This window comes from Cryptomeria japonica, chromosome 10, assembly GCF_030272615.1.
Source record: "Cryptomeria japonica chromosome 10, Sugi_1.0, whole genome shotgun sequence".
NCBI classification, from domain to species: domain Eukaryota; kingdom Viridiplantae; phylum Streptophyta; class Pinopsida; order Cupressales; family Cupressaceae; genus Cryptomeria; species Cryptomeria japonica.
Window position 1 is genome coordinate 518,335,227 of NC_081414.1, and position 18,206 is coordinate 518,353,432.

An 18,206-nucleotide genomic window follows, 5' to 3' on the forward strand; every position below is an offset into this window, starting at 1 on the left:
TGGATTGGGAAAGGTCAAGGGATTACACAAGCAAGGGAAGTCCTAGAGACCCTAGGGTGTGGTTAGAACACCTGGTGATCCAAGGAAAGGATCAAAGAGCATAGACTAGGCTAGTCTATCCCATACCCATTCCCATCAGATTGGTATCAGAGCAAGTTAAATATTTTGTGGACCGTTCATGTCTCTATATTCTGGTGAATCAGTAGGGGAGAACATAATGGTCACTAATGCAGAGCTGGCAAGGGAGGTAGAAGAGCAGAAGGTGAAAAATAGACTCCTTGAAGAAGCTATGAGTGAGATAAGGGACAAGCTGCAAGAAGTGGTTGATCAAAGGGCACATGGACTCTAGGGTGAGGAAACCAAGGATAAAGGCAAGAAAACTATTGATATAGATGACATTATACCTAAGCCAGACCCCTTGATCAATGAAGAACCTTTTATAAAGGCCATTAAGGCTTTGAATCCAAAATCTTTTGAAGGATTGCCACTTTTTAGTGGGAGGATGGATATTGACACCGTCATGGAATGGATTGAAGGTATGGAGAACCATTTTGAGTGTGAGGGTGTGATAGAAGCCCAAAAGGTTAAGGTTACCAAATCTAGACTAAGGGGAGTAGCCTTGACATGGTGGAAATACTTACAAGAGGATAGGATTAACATGGGGAAGCTACCTATTGCAAATTGGAAGGCCATGGTGAGCAAGATCAAAGAGAACAAATTGCCCAAGGACTATGAAGTCCAACTTCATAAGAAGAGACAAGGATTGAAGTAGAAGGATATTTATGTGGCCTCCTACACAGAGGAGTTTCAAAAGCTTTGTCTTAGATCCAGAGTCCAAGAAGAAGAATCTGTCAAGGTGGCTAGGTATCTAAGTGGTCTAAAGTGGAACATCCAAGAGGAGATAAGCCTATGGACTCCTACCACTATCTAAAAGTGTCATCAGCTTGTTGTTAAGGTAGAAGAGAGGAACAAAAGGAAGGGAGACTCCAACAATAGGGGTAGAGGCAGAGGTAGAGATCAAATGAATCACCGAGGTGGTTACCAAAGCAAGACAAATGAACAAAGGAATCAAGGAGAGTCCAAGTTGATTGAGCATAGCAGTGAGACCACTCTTAGAGGAGGTCATTCTCAAGGTAGAGGTGCACAAGGGGGCTCAAATAGGGGCAGAGGTACTAGCAGGAACAGTTCCTACTTTGCAACCATGAAATTATACAATTGTGGTCAATTGGGATACCTGGCCTATAGATGCCCTGACAAGACTACATCATCAAATAGTGCAAAAAGGGTTGCTTATGCCCATGAAGACACATCAAGCAGCAAGACACCAGAGGTGGACCATATTGAATCAAAGATTGGAGAAAATCTGATGTTCAATAGAGTCTTGATAAGATAGCCGGTTAAGGATGAACCTAAGCATAGGAGAGCATTGTTTAGGGTGAGATGCAAGATCCTTGGTAAAGTTTGCAAGGTGATAGTTGATTCAGGGTCAATTGATAACATCATATCAGATGAGGCAACCAAGAAGTTGAAACTCACAAGGATACCCCACACTAGCCCTTACAAGATGACATGGTTGAATCAAGAACAGAGTGTGCTTGTCAATAAACAGACTTGGGTAGAGTTCTCTATTGGAGGATATAAGGATAAGGTCCTTTGTGATGTGTTACCCATGGATTCCTGTCATCTACTGCTAGGTAGACCCTAGTAATTTGATAGGAAGGTGATCTATGATGGAGAGGAGAACTCCATTTCCTTCAAGAAGGACAGTAGAACCTTTAAGATTTAGTCTCTGATAGAGAATGATGAGGGAACCTCAAGAACACCTAGTGTCTTACTGAGTACTGGTAAAGAGTTCTTACACTTGCTACATGAGGAGGAAACAATGAGGTGTGCCATCTTTGTGAAGCCAAAGGAGGAGGAAGACAAGTTGCAGACAGAGGTACCCAAGGAGGTGAAGCAAATGTTGCAAGAGTATAAGGACATAGTGAGTGATGGAGCACCTGCAACACTTCCACCAAGAAGATCTATAAGTCATCAAATAGACTTTGTTCCCCGTGCATCCCTACACAATAAAGTTGCATATAAGCTCACACTTGACCAAAAGAAGGAGGTGGCAAGGAAAGTGCAGGAGTTGTTGGATCAAGGACTGATCAAGAAGAGGATCAGCCCATGTGCAGTCCCGATAGTGCTAGCATCAAAGAAAGGAGGCAAGTGGAGACTTTCCACTGATTCAATGGCAATCAATAGGATCACCATAAAGTACAGATTTCCTATTCCTAGAATAGAGGATCTGATGGACTTTTTAGGAGGTGCCATGTATTTTACCAAGTTGGACCTTAAAAGTGGTTATCATCAGATTAGAGTTAAGGAGGGTGATGAGTGGAAGACCGCTTTTAAGACCACAGATGGGTTGTATGAATGGCTTGTGATGCCATTTGGACTTACTAATGCCCCAAGCACCTTCATGAGGTTGATGAATGAGGTGTTAAAGGACTTCATAGGTAGGTTTGTGGTGGTGTACTTAGATGACATACTCATCTATAGTAGAACCAAAGAGGAGCACCTAGAACATCTAAGGTTAGTCCTAGAGAGGTTGCATGAAGAGAATTTGGCAATCAACTTAGAGAAGTGTGAATTTTTGAAGCAAGAGTTGGTCTACTTGGGATTTGTGGTGTGTAAGGGAACCTTGAAGATGGATCCAAGCAAAGTGGAGGCAATCTTGAATTGGCCTGCCCCTAAAACAGGGACTGAAGTTAGGAGTTTCCATGGTTTAGCCCAATTCTATAGAAAGTTTGTGAGGAAATTTAGTGGCATATGTGCACCAGTACTTGACACCATAAAAGGAGGCCTAAAAACCAAATTCAAGTGGACTGAACAGGCTGATAAATCTTTCCGATTATTGAAGCAAGAAGTAGCCACAATACCCATCCTACTCTTACCTACTTTTGACAAGCTATTTACATTGGAATGTGATGCAAGTGGCATTGTAGTAGGGGGTGTCTTAAGTCAAGAGGGAAGGCTTGTGGCATTTTTCAGTGAGAAGCTCAATGAAGCAAAGAAGAAGTATCCAGCCTATGACCTAAAGTTGTATGCACTAGTTTAGTCTCTCAAAAAGTGGATGCATTACCTACTCCCAAAGGAATTTGTGGTGTTCATAGATAACCAAGCTTTGAGTTACATTAACACTCAAGAGAAGCTTAGCAATAGACATTTGAAATGGATGGAATACCTCCAATCCTTTACCTTTACCATCAAGCATAAGAAGGGGCAACTCAATAAGGTGGTGGATGCTTTAAGCAGGAAGTTGTTGACTGTCCAAGAGGTACAATTGCAAAGAATAGGAATAGAAGGTTTCAAGGACCTATATGAAGTAGATGAAGACTTCTCATCAACCTACAAGGTATGCAAGGAGTTTGAGAATCATTTCCATGGTGAGTATGCAGAATACACTCTTCAAAGTGGTCTCTTGTTCAAAGGTAATTAGCTATGTGTGCCTAGAGGATCCATGAGAGAAAATCTCATACAAGAGAAACACAATGGAAGTCTAAGTGGACACTTTGGGATCAGTAAAACCTTGGAGCTAGTACAGAGGTACTCCTATTGGCCTAGGTTGCCAAGGGACGTGAGAAGGTATGTGGAGCAGTGTGGTGTTTGTAAAAGAGCCAAAGGAGGGTCAAGTAATGCAGGCGTCTATTAGCCATTACCGGTCCCAAATAGGCCTTGGAAGTGTGTGAGCATGGAATTTGTAGTAGGACTACCCAAGACAAAGACAGGTATGGATAGCATCTATGTGGTAGTAGATAGGCTTTCTAAGATGAGCCATTTCATTCCATGTAAACCTACTCATGATGCTAGCTATGTTGCACATCTCTTCTTTAAGGAGGTTGTAAGGATTCATGGACTACCACTAAGTATTGTTTCAGATAGGGATAACAAGTTCATGGGCCATTTTTGGAAAACCTTATGGAAAAGACTAGGGATGAATTTATCATTTAGCTCAGCTTACCATCCACAAACTGATGGTCAAACTAAAGTCATTAATAGGGTGTTAAGCAACTTGTTGAGGTGTCTAATCAAGGAGTATGGGCAGACATGGGATCTAGTCATTCCACAAGTGGAGTATGCCTACAATGACAGTGTAAATAGGACCACTGGAAGGAGTCCTTTTGAGGTTGTCTATGGCAGACATCTAAGGGGAGTGTGTGAACTAAGAGAACTTGGTTCCATGGAGATGAAGAGTGGGCAAGTAGAGGACTTCACTCAAACCATCAAGGAGGTCCAAGAATAGGTCAAGAGAGCCATCCTAGAGTCTACTCAAAAATTGAAAGCTAAAGTGGATGAGAAAAGGAGAGAGGTTCAATTCAAAGTGGGTGACTATGTGATGGTCCATTTGAGAAAAGCTAGAATGCAAAGCGACAAGCCTACTAAACTGCAAATGAAAAGGGTAGGACCTTGTAGAATTCTGTCAAAATATGGTGAGAACACCTAGAAGGTTGATCTTCCTTTAGATTTGGCTATATCACCAGTCTTTAATGTTGTTGATCTGATATTATACAAGGGTGAAATAGCAAGACAAACTGAGAATCAAGCCAAGGTACTACAAGATTTGGATGTGAATGTTTTACCTCAAGTGAAGCAACCCATAGCAGAGGAGATCTTGGAGTCAAGGGTGAAAAATTCTACTAGACACCAGGTCTATATGGAACACTTGGTGAAGTGGGTAGGTCAACCTGAGTCTGAAGCCACTTGGGTTGAAGAGGGTAGGTTCAAGAAACTTGGTATTGACCCTACTCACATTTCTTCCCTAGTTCCTTAATTTTGTGCAGAGGGGGAGTATGGTGCAGGAGCATCCTTCTAAGGTCTTCCTCCTTTCTGGTTTTTGTTGGTGTTTTGCTTCTTTAAGAAGCCATTGTAAATGTAATAAGAGCCATGAGCTCATTGGTCTTATTTAGGTCCTAGTTTGGGTCCTAGGTTCTCAAGTCTTGGTTGAGGTTTCTTGTGGAGGAGAGGGTATGTGTGCCATTGATGAGTTTGGGGTCCTTTTAGCATGATGGTGTCCATAGGATAGCCCAATGTGGGCCTAGGAGTCAAGAAAAGCAACATTGTAAAAGTTGCTCAAAAGTTGAAAAAAGTCGCATGACAACTTTTCAATGTTATCAAGCAACTTTTCCACCTAATAGGTCAAAAACCTTAGCTTAGCATGGAGAACCCTAATTTTGGCATACAGACCGAGGAAAGGATACTATATATTGTTACAAACCCTAAAATGATGGGTTGGATGTTAGTTTGGTACAGCCCAAGAAAAGTGACTTTGATTGTGACTGTAATTTTGTTGCCAGTCGGCACAAATGGAGCATCAGAGGGTGATAACAGATTGTTTTGTAGACTAAACTATGTTGAGAGATTTTTGTTGTGTTTACTCTTCCATTTGAGCAATTAGTTTTAGTGTTTTGTGCAGGTTTTGAGTCCTTTGTAAATATTTTGTAAAACACTCTTTCACTGTCCAATTTTGGATTGTTTTGTGTCAATGGGTTGACAACTCCTATCCCCATTGTGGAATCACCATGAAACCATGGGGAATAGGAGTGCAGACCCTGTACATTACCTCAGAGTAAGCATGGCTCTTGAAGATGTAGAGAAGCCATCCAAAGACCCACTCCTAGGCAAGACTGGATAGTGCCTGACTAGGAAGGGTTAAGGTTGCAGAGGTCCGTGAGAGCAAGGAAGGTCAGAGGAGGATGCACCCTTTGGAGGAGTTGTAGAGGGGTATGTGGAGGACCATTGGTGAGAAGGAGGAGCTTCCACCAATCCATACAAGGTGGTAAAAACACCAAACCATCACTGTGACCTTGGCAGGCTTAAAAACCCTCTCAAAAACCCTTGAAAACCCCAAAATTCACGTAGGGCAGTGTACGGACACTTGGAGGCCCAAAACCTAGAAAATCTTAGATCTTTTGCCAATTGAACAACAGTTCTTTTGGGGAGTTTCACAAGTTGGGTCATCATTTGCAAGAGAGAGCCCTAAAAGTTTGGAATGGAGGCCTAATTGGGCTCATTCCTTGTAGCCCTATTTTGCAGGAAAGAAGCAAAATAATGAGATTGGTAGTAAATAGGAAGGTCTAAACCTCTTGGGGGCACATGAATGGATAGAAAACCATGTCTAAGACTTGTCCTATCCTTTCTAGGACCTAAGAAGGTGTAGGATAAACCAAACTCTTATTAGCCTAAATAAGGGTTCTTTTGAATCTCATGAGTAGGATAGACCTGAGGAGAACTATTACAAATTTTTGGTGGGTGGATTGGGCAAGGTCAGGGGATTCCACAAGAAAGGGAAGTCCTAGAGACCCTAGGGTGTGGTTAGAACACCTGGTGATCCAAGGAAAGGATCAAAGAGCATAGACTAGGCTAGTCTATCCCATACCCATTCCCATCACAAACCCAATTCGATCACCTATGATCAACCAAATCCTATGCATATGATTACAACCTTACTCACACACAGATAATCCAATAACCCATAATCATCCTATGATCTACAAAGACATATTACATCATATTTATACAAACCCAGGACCTAAACAATTAGGTCGACCACCTAAAATATAATACAATGTCTCCATTACATAAATCTGCAAACCAATGATAACCCAAGTCGGTCTAAGTCCAAAAAAACATTAAACAATCAATAAATCCAAGCGTAATGCATCGGGAGCATCCATCAACACGTTACACAAACCGGTTGGTGCAATAGCACCAAGTGAACCAAGTGTACCTCTTGATTCCAATGACCTATATGGGGTCAAATATGAACATTTTGAGTTCTATATGGTTTCAAATAAGGTCTAATGAGACCAAAGAATTGTAATAAGGTCATTTGACCATTCATGTAATCAAGTTGTCTAGATGGTCCTAGGAAGGTCCTGATTTGGCTTATATTGTGCAAATGAGTCAAAATGGGTCAAATTGATGTAATAATGTAAAATTTGGTTCCAAAAGTCATTTCATGTCTATTTGGACCTATTTCAATGTGTTTAAGGTCATGGTTTAGCAAAATGTTGAAAGTTGTCATTTTTGACAAATATTGTCATGAGCAACTTTTCTTTGTAAAGGGTAGTTTTATGTCTCCAACGGTCAATTCAGTTTGAAAAATGGTTGGAGGAGGTTGTGTTCATTTGGGGTGACACCTTTAAGGACCCCAAACCCCAAAAGATGCAGGTGTGTGTTGATTTGATTGTTTTGAGAAGGAAATTGAAGCATCAAAACTGTTGGAAACGCATGAAATCATCTATTTTTTGTTGATTGCATACTAAAGGTGGATTGGCAAGAATGATCATCACATAGATCCTAAAAATAGATTGTTTTACCTTTGTTTTAAATTTAGTGTGAAGCCTTGAAGTTATCGTTGCCCCATTCTACAAGCAAATCGCTACTGGGTAGCCTAAAACCCTCAAAGCCCTAGGGTTTGATTGTAATAATGGGTTTTGGCCTATCAATCCTTAATTGAACACTTTGTCGTTATAGGAGATGATAGGCCAGTGTATCATATGTCAATTCCAAGAGCCATCAAGAGGACATAACAGGGCAAAGAGGATGGAGAACTAACCCTAGGTCTGACATCTCTATGTGACAGACTGATTTGATGAGTGCAGTGCGAGATAATTGAGTGGTAGAGCACTGGAAAGGAGTTTGAATTTGAAAGAGGAGTATTTTGGAGTTTGACACAACATTTAATGGTGAGGGATAGTCATGTTTTCGGAGAACCAAGCAAGTTTGTGACAAGTGTTCAGTCAAATAGGCCTAATAGCCCTATTAGGTCTGTTAGTGTAATATTGGTTGGGATATCTACAAGTTGGTCTGGTGCCGAAAATTGAGATATTGTTGAGAAATCCCAAAAGGGTATTTGAAAATATAATTTATTTTCCTAGATGCTCAGGGTGTCGAAAGTTATCATCTGATTCCTTCAAATGGAGGTCTAATTGCAACCAGTTCTGTTTGTGGGCAAGTGAGTCAAAATTGATGTTCAGGCAGGTCTAAACCATGAAATCCTATTTCATTTGTGTTAAGGTGTTGTGAGAACACCCCTCCAAGAGTTCTTGTATAGAATTGGTCAAGTGGGCCATTCAAACCCCTAAAGCCTAGTAGTAGCCCACTCATGTATGCAAGGGTGTGTGTAGTCACACAAGACTTGAGAGTGTTACTTGTTTGTAAGTGGACATATTGAAGCCCTTGAGTCTCCCAAGGCATTGTTTAGTGTCATTGAACCATTGCTTTACTTGTCACTTGTTGTTGTGTAAGGACTCTTTGGTAGTAGGGTTTTGGTTGAGTTTGCGAGCCTTAGAGGTTGGTTGGTTCAAGGTTATCCTTCCAGTCTGTTGCCTCCTCATCACTAGTCCATAACCTAAGACAAAATAGCACTAGACCTAAATAGGTCACCATAAGCCAAATGCAACACCACTAATCAACTGGAATATCAACTTGATAACCATCAGCATCTTGAGAACCTTCTAGAAGCCGCACCAACACCACTTATCAAATCCATCAAAAGATCTTCAACAAAGCTCTATTAGTAAAACCTTTACTGGTAACCAAAAAGCTTACTAGAACATATGATAGCTTTCGGATCATCGAATCCCAAACCAACTAAATATGACACTCATTTGAATGGCATGAATGACCGAACCAAACTAGTACCACGAATCTGAACATACCAGAGAATACCAGAGATGGTCTCCAGATCAACATCACAGTCCAACCACTCTATTGGAACCCGATAGACAACCAAACAAGCTAGTGTTGACATCAATGACAAACATCAATGCAACACATAATCAATTCCTCCATATTGCCAACAGTGTTATCTATAGCCAAACTCCTAGTTGGACTGATTTAATGATTTTGGAACAAGGGTTAAGAAGAACAATGCACTTAAGTTGTTGTAAGTTAATTTTATCCTTTTACAAATTCAATTCTAGATGAGATCAATACATTCCGAGATTATTTTAAAATGAATGAATGAATAAATTTATTTAAATTCAACATCAAACACAAATCAACACAAATATGTGCTATATTTGTTGACAAGAACTAATGAACAAATTGAAGTAAACATTTTAATTTTAAATTTTATCAATTTAAAATTTAGACATTTTGCAAATTACATATTTTAATACCTGATTGAAAAATAAAAAGGAAAAAATATTTACATATATTAAATCATAATAACACCAATAACATTAATAATCGTAATTTTTTTGGTGAGATAATAAACATTCAATCTGAATGATATATGATTTTTATAAAACCATTTCATAATATTAACATACCCAAAATCAAACACACAAAATTATCATACACAAACTCGAACTTACACAATTAATATATTCACTATATCAAGTACCACTAAATTACTAAAGATGATTTTATTACAAAATATAAACCTTAATTTTAGCACAAAGGATATGAACAGTGGGATCATCTTGCCATGGTTTGATTCATAGGAGGTAAGGTGGCTGTGCCTATACCCCGTTGTTGGTTTAGCAGATATCCCCTCCAACCTGCAAAAAAATGCCAAAAAAAAAAGAAAAAAGAAAATGAAGCAATCAGCTCCAAACCCAGACAAACAATTCTAATAGGTAAGATGTGATCATAAAAATGCAATATTACCGAGAGCAGGATCATATCCTCTATATTTGAGCTCCTTATATTCCTGGCACAGCGCGCATGGCTCGCATAAACAATGGAGCAGACAATCTCCACAGGGGGTCTCCGCCAGATTATATTTGGCCCGCATCTTGGTTCGGTACATGCATGAATAGCACCAGCCAAGGCCAGTAAGACAAATAGGACCATACACCCCTGCCAACGCATACCCCGTAAGACAAAGCACCCCATGGATCCCTCCGCTCACAACGCATGCTGCAACAACTTCAACCAGTCACCCCTTCCATCCAATATACATAAATTGCATGCTAAGCTCGGCAATACAAATTATGAATGAAAATCTTACTTACACGTAGAACCCTCATCTACGATCTCCGCTATTTGCCCGAAAGTGACGCAGGGGCACCATAACGTGAGGCAACCTGCACTCACACAATATTTCCATTATTAATGTTAACATACAATCATATACGGGAGAGAAGAGGAGAAGTAAATAGATAGTTAGGCATACAATTGGAAGGATCTTCCGTGCAGGCAAAAATGTCAGAGGCCCACAGTGCAGGAAGATCATACACGCCTTGTACAAGATGAAACTGCGGCGGCGGCTGCACGTATATCATATTTACAAACTGAGCGCTGGCATTTTGAGCGGGCGGAGGTGGAGGCGGAGGCAGAAGCGGATATTGTTGGTGAGGGTGAGAATAGGGATTTTGAGGTGGCAGCGGATACCCTGTTGCTATTTGCTCTGGAGGCGGATAGCCAGGGGAATTTTGGGGTATAGGCTGAGTGTAGAGATTTTGAGGTGTTGTAGTGTGAGCGTAGGGATTTTGAGGTGGGTGTGGAGACTCTTCATGCTCTACGGTTGGGGCCGATGGGGCATACATCTTTCACTTCTTCTTCTGCTCCTGCTTGCCTGCTATGGATCATTTTTAATAATGCGAGGGCACACATAAAACATTTACAACCTCAACCTTCTTCCTCGATGTTTCGCTACCTACCTAGTTCCAATTTAGCCGGCTTTCGCCGGCCTTTCAAATGCTTTGGTAGTCACGAAGATTCTAGTTTATCTTCTCTTACCGTCTTCGTTACGTACGCTCAAAGCTGTTGCTTTGTCAGTAGCCCAATCATGATTACTACACGTTAGATGACATTTAATATATTTTACTATTAAGTATTGTATCTGATGCAATAAAAATATTATTTAATCGATTTAACATAAAAAGTTTAAATACATCAAGAATTATTTATTTTTTATGTATTTATATTTAGAATATTTATTTTCAAAAAATCAATATGAAAACGACATGAAAGATGATATCTTGATGTCTATTTTGTTTGAATTAAAATTGTAATATTAATGATGGGCATATTCTATACATTTTGACATAAACAAAACATAAACACAACTTTTTTTAATGCAACGTAAAAAATAATGATATACAATGAAAATAAAATGCATACCTGATGAGTATCCAGAAAGAGAGATGAAACAACTAAACCATGAGATTTGGACTCTTCCCACTGGACTTTTGCTTTCAACGTTTGAATTCCTCTCACATAATACAAACTATGAAGCAAAATGTATATGTGTCTGTTTATTTTCTTTCTTTAAATTACATTATAAAATAGAACAACAAGCAACAATAGATAGAAAAATCGATTCCAGGCATAGGAAAAGTATTGGAGGTGAATCATGCCCTCACCATGAAGTGGATATCATTAAAATAATACAGCATGCAAGGTTTGAATCTGCCCCATTCAATAAGGTAACCAAATATTAATTTGAGATGTGGTGCAATGGCAATGGACTACATTCCAGAACAACCCATTTCTAGAAATCCTAAGGATGTGATCCAAACCTTACTTCACACACTATTTGTCAAACAAAAGGAAGCACATACCATCGCCTAAGATTTTAAAAAGAAAAGCTTATTGTAGTGTCCCTCCCTGATTTATCTTTTCCTTTTGTGCTTCGATAAACTATTTTGTCATAGCATAGACTATTTTGTGATGCTTGGATTAGACTATTGTGGATTTACATGTGATTTAGATGCTTTATCTTGGATATTGGACATATTATATCGCATTTGACATTACTATTTCTTGAGGTGGTAACATTATGGATTGTTCTATGGGTTATTATGATGATAGGTGCTCATTTGATGACTTGTATGTATCTCCTTCTATGTGTTGTTTATACTCTTTTACGATGATTTGATGATATTTTATGTTGTACTAACCCTATTTCATGATGCGAGGTTAATTATGATATTGCTTGATTGTTTGTGAGTGTCTTCTATTGTCTTCATGATAGGGATGATGTCACATCACTCATTGCGAGCGGGATGTGCCATTGTGATTCTCTATCACTTGTCTGTATTATATATTATATATGTTGTATTGTGAATTGTGGATGCATGATTTGTAAGTACTAGACATTGAATCCACCTGGCTTCAAAGGTCTAAGCGTGTCTTATCCCAATGGCAAGTTGATCAGAGATGACATGAAATCCCATTCTACAGTCTAGGTTTAGGCTGATTATCCTTGTCAGTCCTTGTGCGAGTTGTAGTTCAGTGTTAAGTGATCTCTTGAGTTGTCTCTTGTTGGTGTGTTTGGAGTGTTGTATGTATTGATTGGTTTAATTATTAATTAATTAATTAATTAATATAGTTTATATAGTTTAATAATGTAAAATTACATTAATAGATTTATATAGTTTATAATAATAAAATAAATAAATATTTGATAATGATATTTAATATAGTTGAGAAGTAATGATGGCACGTGATTTTATAATCATTTGATGTCTATATATTATTCATGGGCTTTTGGAATTGTTATTGATATTATTATTAATATTGCTTTGTAATAAAAGGCTTTGATATTTAATTAATTAATAGCCTTTGATTTATTATTATGGCTTTAACTTAATATGGCCTTGGTTTATTTATTTATTATTAGGATTTTATAATTATTTGTGCCCATGAGTATTATTATTATTTCTCTTTTTACGCTTTGAGATAATTAATATATTCCTTTTTACTTACCCTCTTATTCTCTTGGTTGAATTATTGGGTAAGTTAATTAAATAATATCTTATTATTTTTACCTTGTTTTTTGAGATGGGTAGGTAAGAAATATATTTTAATTTTGAATGCCAATCAAAATTTCGCTGAGGTATTCTATGGTTTTGGGTTTTCATTTCTATTTATTTTCCTTCATGTGAGTTCACGGGGGTTGGCTTTTTGAATGCATCTTGCTGGAGTTTGATTTTGGATCTTGGAAGGAATTTGGATTTGCTTGGTTTGTGGATTTTCTTCATCAATTCTTGTTTCTACGTATTACCAAGTCAGAGGTTCTTACTTCAACATTTTCAATTTGGAAAAGATTGTCTTCTCTGTGTATTTTCGGGAATATGGGAAATAAATTTTATCATTTAATTTTATATAGTTCCGAAGTAAATATTTAAGGGGAAAACTTTAAATTATATGGGTCTTGGTATAGTTTAATTGAAATATTATTATTCTGGGAATTATTGTTGTCGTGAGCGCACTTCTCTGTGAAAGTTTTCTCTGTGCTTGTCTTCTTGCTTGGTGTTTGTGTTTGTGATTTGGATTATGTTGGTTTGAGAGCCTCATTGTATTTAGAGGAATGACTTCTGTATTTCATTTTCTGTCTAGTTTTGGTAGGAAGTTGTGAGGCTTTATTGTGTGAGATCTTGCACTACGATTTATGTTTAATTGATTTGATTATTCCTTTCTTTTGGTATTGGTTGGGCGTCACTTTTCAATCTGATTTCGGGACCTAGATGTTTTTCCTGATTTATAATTTGAAGTCGTAACTTAGCCTTTCTGGGTAATTTTTGCATTTTGTGTCAAATGCGCTAAAACAATAATCATATGTGCTAAACTATTTTCTATATGCACTAGACTTTCTATCATATGCACTAAAATAATTGTTGAATGCGCCAAAACATTTATTGTATTCACTAAAGAATCAATCATATGCCTTGAATAAATAGTCAAAATCGCTAATCTGATGCTCATATGCGCTAATCTGCTATGCATTTGTGCTATTCTGTGTCGCTTGGGTTATTTTGGTCTTTTGGAGTTTCATTTTGATCTTTTTGGTTTTTCAGTCTATTAGGGGGTCTGCCTAGAGGCTATGTTGTGTTTTTGAATGCTCTCAATGTCGGAAAAAGAAATTTGATACAATATTTGATTATTTGTGTTGTTGCAATATGTATTATACATTGTTTAAATGATGGTTCTTTCCTTTATGAGTTTGTATGATTTATGTAGCCTATATGGATTATGTCATTGACTCAATGTGTGTCTATGATGTTTGATCTTGGTTAGCTGGATTGTGTTTTGTGATTCTTCTTGTTTTGATTTCATGTGTTGTTAAGGCCTAGGTGCATGATTAGGGGAGTGGGCTTCCATGAGTCTACTGAGGGCATGAGGAATAGACTACTAGGATTTTGGAGTAAGAGAGCCAGGGTCTAGACTGTTTGGATAGCTCATTGGAGGTTTTTCATTGTAATTTGACAAGTGATAACATAATCATTAACATTAGGTAGGTTGGTTAGAGTAACTCATCTAAGTAAGATAATAAATGTGTTTTACTACACCCATCTCATGGATCGAAGACTAGAGTGAGGTGGTAGATCTGGTAATCAGGTAAACCATACTACCTTGATTTCCTCAAAGGTTGAGACGGTTCCGCCATGTGTATACTATGTGGTAGCATGTGATGACACTTTTTCCCTACATGTTGGTCCTAGTTCCATGTGTCTTGTTGATGAGTCACCTCTAGAGATTTCTAAGTTGTTTGGTATGTGTTTCTTGGTTGTGTTAGAGTTCTTTTCTTTTTAGTTATTAGGTGTCAGCTTAGATCTAGAGTGTGTGTGGGATCTTGTGTCATCTCCTAGCACAGGGGGTGGTTCCTTTGGTTCCACATGGTCAGGTGGTTGACGTCTTTCTTCCATTGGGATGTTCTTCAATGGATACTTTTGTTGTATGCTTGCGTGGATATGGATCTCTTACCTCTTCTGTCCGTGGATGGAAATTTGTAGTAGCTTATTGATCATAATTCATTATACATGTATATGTAATTATATTTGAGAGAATTGCTCATTGTTGTAATAGGCATTGTAATCATGTATCTAGTAGATGTTATTAGGAAAAATTATATATTATATGTATCTTGAGAATGATTCATTAATTGGGAATATTGATATTGAAATAAGGATGTGTACTTGTATTTAGATGATGTAATTAGTTCATAATGCTATGGTGAAATGGTGTGGTAATTGGTATTGATATGTGTATGTGATGCTTACGGAATTAATGATAGTAAGTTCGACTGCATTTGGATTATGAAAGTAAATATCTTATCATGTTTACAAATGGATAAGTGGTTAGTTTAAGTGATGGCATTGAGATACCCTAGGGAAGGTAGATGATTATTGTATTTTATTTCCACTTGTGTCTTATGGTTGTATGTTATGTCTATGATGTGTAATTGTATGTTGAGTGTTAAAGATTGTTAAATGCATACGAGTAGTTGGTTATATATGTTGCATTAGTTTATATGATGTTAAAAAAAATTGTTATCTCTATTTTTACATGTTAGTTAGTGTATTTCTCTAGGGTATTTTGGTGGGCATTACACTTATTTTTTATGACCTCAACCTAGTTGTAAAATTAAATTATCCCCCACTAGTTTAAAAGCTAAATTCAATAGACTTAAATAATACACAACACCATTTATCAACAATTTTGACCTGCTCGTGCATCCATATACACAATTGAATAGATTTTTATTTTTTTAAAAGCCAACCATTCAAGGTAAATTTTACTGAGCCACGCATTACAATGCCACTATTCAATTTTGATTTCAATCGACCATACACATGTTGGAAATTGATGATTCAGTGAGTTTGAAGGAACATGCAGTTCTCCTGTTACAACCAATTACAACCAATTTGCTATTCACCATCATGCACTGCCATGCATCTCATTCATCACATGCTACAGTTTGTGTGCAATAGTTTAACAATTAGTTTACATTAGTTAATAGTTGATTTCCATGTTTAATTTCCAATCTTCATGCTATAGGAATAATGCATGCAATGCATACTTAGCTTTAGTTTAGGTGATCTATAATCTATGAACTGAGGCTGCAACCTCTGTAAAAACTGCCTATTGTAATATTTAATACACAGTCTGCAAAAATATAGTCCATTACAAAATTTGAGTTAAAAAATGTTTTTAATGTTGCATTTGGTTTATTGTATGTGTTTCTAGATTCTACAATTGGTATTAGAGTAGGTGATAGGTCTTGGAATGAGGAGTGGATTGGGTTCAAAGAGATCAGAAGATCTGGATGCCATGAAGGAGAAGAAAGGATCCAGGAAAGAGTTCAAGAATTTGCAAAAAATTGAAAAGAAGAGAAGTGTCCAATGATTGTGAAAATAAAGTTGGGAGAAATAGAGATAAACCCATAGGTTGAAGAAAGAACATAAAGCTGCAACTATTGGAAGATGATCACAACAATTGATTGTCCTCTAAAATCCAAGAAATAGAAGATTGTTGTGTTTAAGGAAGGTAGTTTGCAATTGTCTTGAAAGCTAGCTAGCATAAAATAGTTTTTCTATTTTGCAAGATGTAGTGAGGAGATTGCCAGAGACAAGAGGAAGATAGGGTAAGATGTCGCCCAAGCTGAAGATTATAGGATTTAAAGAAGCCGTAACAAATGTGTAAGTGGAATTGTCAAAAAAATAATAGGTGTAGAAATGAAAATGAAGTTAAATTTGTTGTCATTGATGAAGATGCAAGTCATAAGGTTTGGCCCCCAAAGATATGAGTGTTTGTGTTTAAAGGTATAAATTTTGAGAAGCCTCAGAAGAAGGCTATTAGTTTCTGATTAAAGTTACAACTAAGTGAATGGAAATTTGATCTAAGCTACCGTGAAGGGGTTCTCAAGGGTAAAGCTTTTGTAGAAGCAAAAAGTTGTTGAAATGTTTGTTGAAGAAGATTGTTTTTGAAACCACTTATATAAAGTTTGTGGTCATCTGAAACCAATTAGTGTAATGGTTTGTGGTAAGCCAAAACCACTTTAGATTTATATTGGTTAGGGATAAGGCACAAGATCCCAAGGTGATACAACAAAGAGAAAGGTCTTAAGACTACTAGTTAGGTGTTTGATGAAATTATCACAAAACTTGAATAATTTGGAGCACAATAAGAAAGCATATGATGAGATGAAGTGTGTGTTTGAATTCAAATAGGAAAAAAGAGATCATAGCCAACAAGAGACAGAAGATTATGACAAAGTGGAAGTTGATCCAGTCATAGTTGAATTAGTAAAGAAAGTTTCTAGTTTAATGTTAGAAAACAAGGAGGAAGATTGTGGCTAGTAAGAAGCCACCACAAAAAGTGAGATCAAAAAGATCTAGGAAGATCAAGAGGAGCTCTAGTAGTTGGAAGAAGCCATAAGAAAGGAACGATCTGAAGATCAAGAGATGGTTAGAAGCTATCAAACAAGAAAAATATTGGAGGAAGTCTGAAGACTTGGTTATGATATTAAAAAGAGACAGAAGAAAGACTATAGTCACTAGCAAGGAAATTTGACTATTGAAGCATTCATGGTCAAAATTAATGGGGAGTTCGTTAAAGCTTCAAGATCATATTGTGAGTCTCAGCATCAAGCGTGGGAGTATGTTGGAAATTGATGCTTCGATGACTTTGAAGGAATATACAATTCCACCGTTACAGCCAGTTACAACTAATTTTCTATTGACTATCATGCACTGCCATGCATCTCATTCACCACATGCTACAGTTTGCATGCAATAGTTTCACAATTAGTTTACATTAGTTAATAGGTTATTTCCATATTTAGCTACCAATCTTCATGCTATGGAAATAATGAATGCAATGCATACTTAGTTTTAGTTTAGGTGATATAAGCTATGAACTGAGGCTGCAACCTCTATAAAAACTACCTATTGTAATATTTGATACGCAGTCTGCAAAAAAGTAGTCCATTACATAATTTGAGTTAAAAAATGTTTTTTATGTTGTATTTGGTTTATTGTATGTGTTTCTAGATTCTACAACACACCCATCTACAATGAAATCAAACAAAATAAAGAAATGATAGAAATCCCTAACTAGGAATGGAGTGAAAAGAAACAAGCACTCATCTATCAAGTGCATCTCTAAGAAACTAATATAACTAGTTCATAACATCTACTAGGTTTTGGGGTTCTTTTCCTACTTATTTCAAAAGAAATATTATGAAAATATTCATTAACATTCTTTTCTTGGTGGGACTCGACTGGTTAATCTCTGAGAGGTTTTGGCACGATAAATTATTTTATGCACTCTACTCGAAGTCTCTGAGTTCCCAAAGAGTCAGTGTGTCTGCCATTTCCTCTTTGAATTGCTCTTCTGCAAAAAAAAATATGACAAATAATATCAAAGCATTTAATTACAGATTGTTAATGGGCCAAGGAAAATAGAGATGTGGAGAGCGTGCA

At 37.3% G+C, this 18,206-nt stretch overlaps 1 protein-coding gene across 1 annotated transcript; it reads right to left on the reverse strand.

Moving 5' to 3' along the window:
* Nucleotides 1–9,643: 9,643 nt before the first annotated feature.
* LOC131054555 (cell number regulator 1-like) lies at nt 9,644–10,544 on the reverse strand. The gene is made up of 3 exons (XM_057989092.1): nt 10,172–10,544; nt 10,011–10,082; nt 9,644–9,915 (listed from the first exon to the last, which is right to left on the reverse strand). Exons 1-3 carry the CDS (start codon nt 10,542–10,544, stop codon nt 9,644–9,646), a joined length of 717 nt encoding a protein of 238 aa, XP_057845075.1.
* Nucleotides 10,545–18,206: the final 7,662 nt, after the last annotated feature.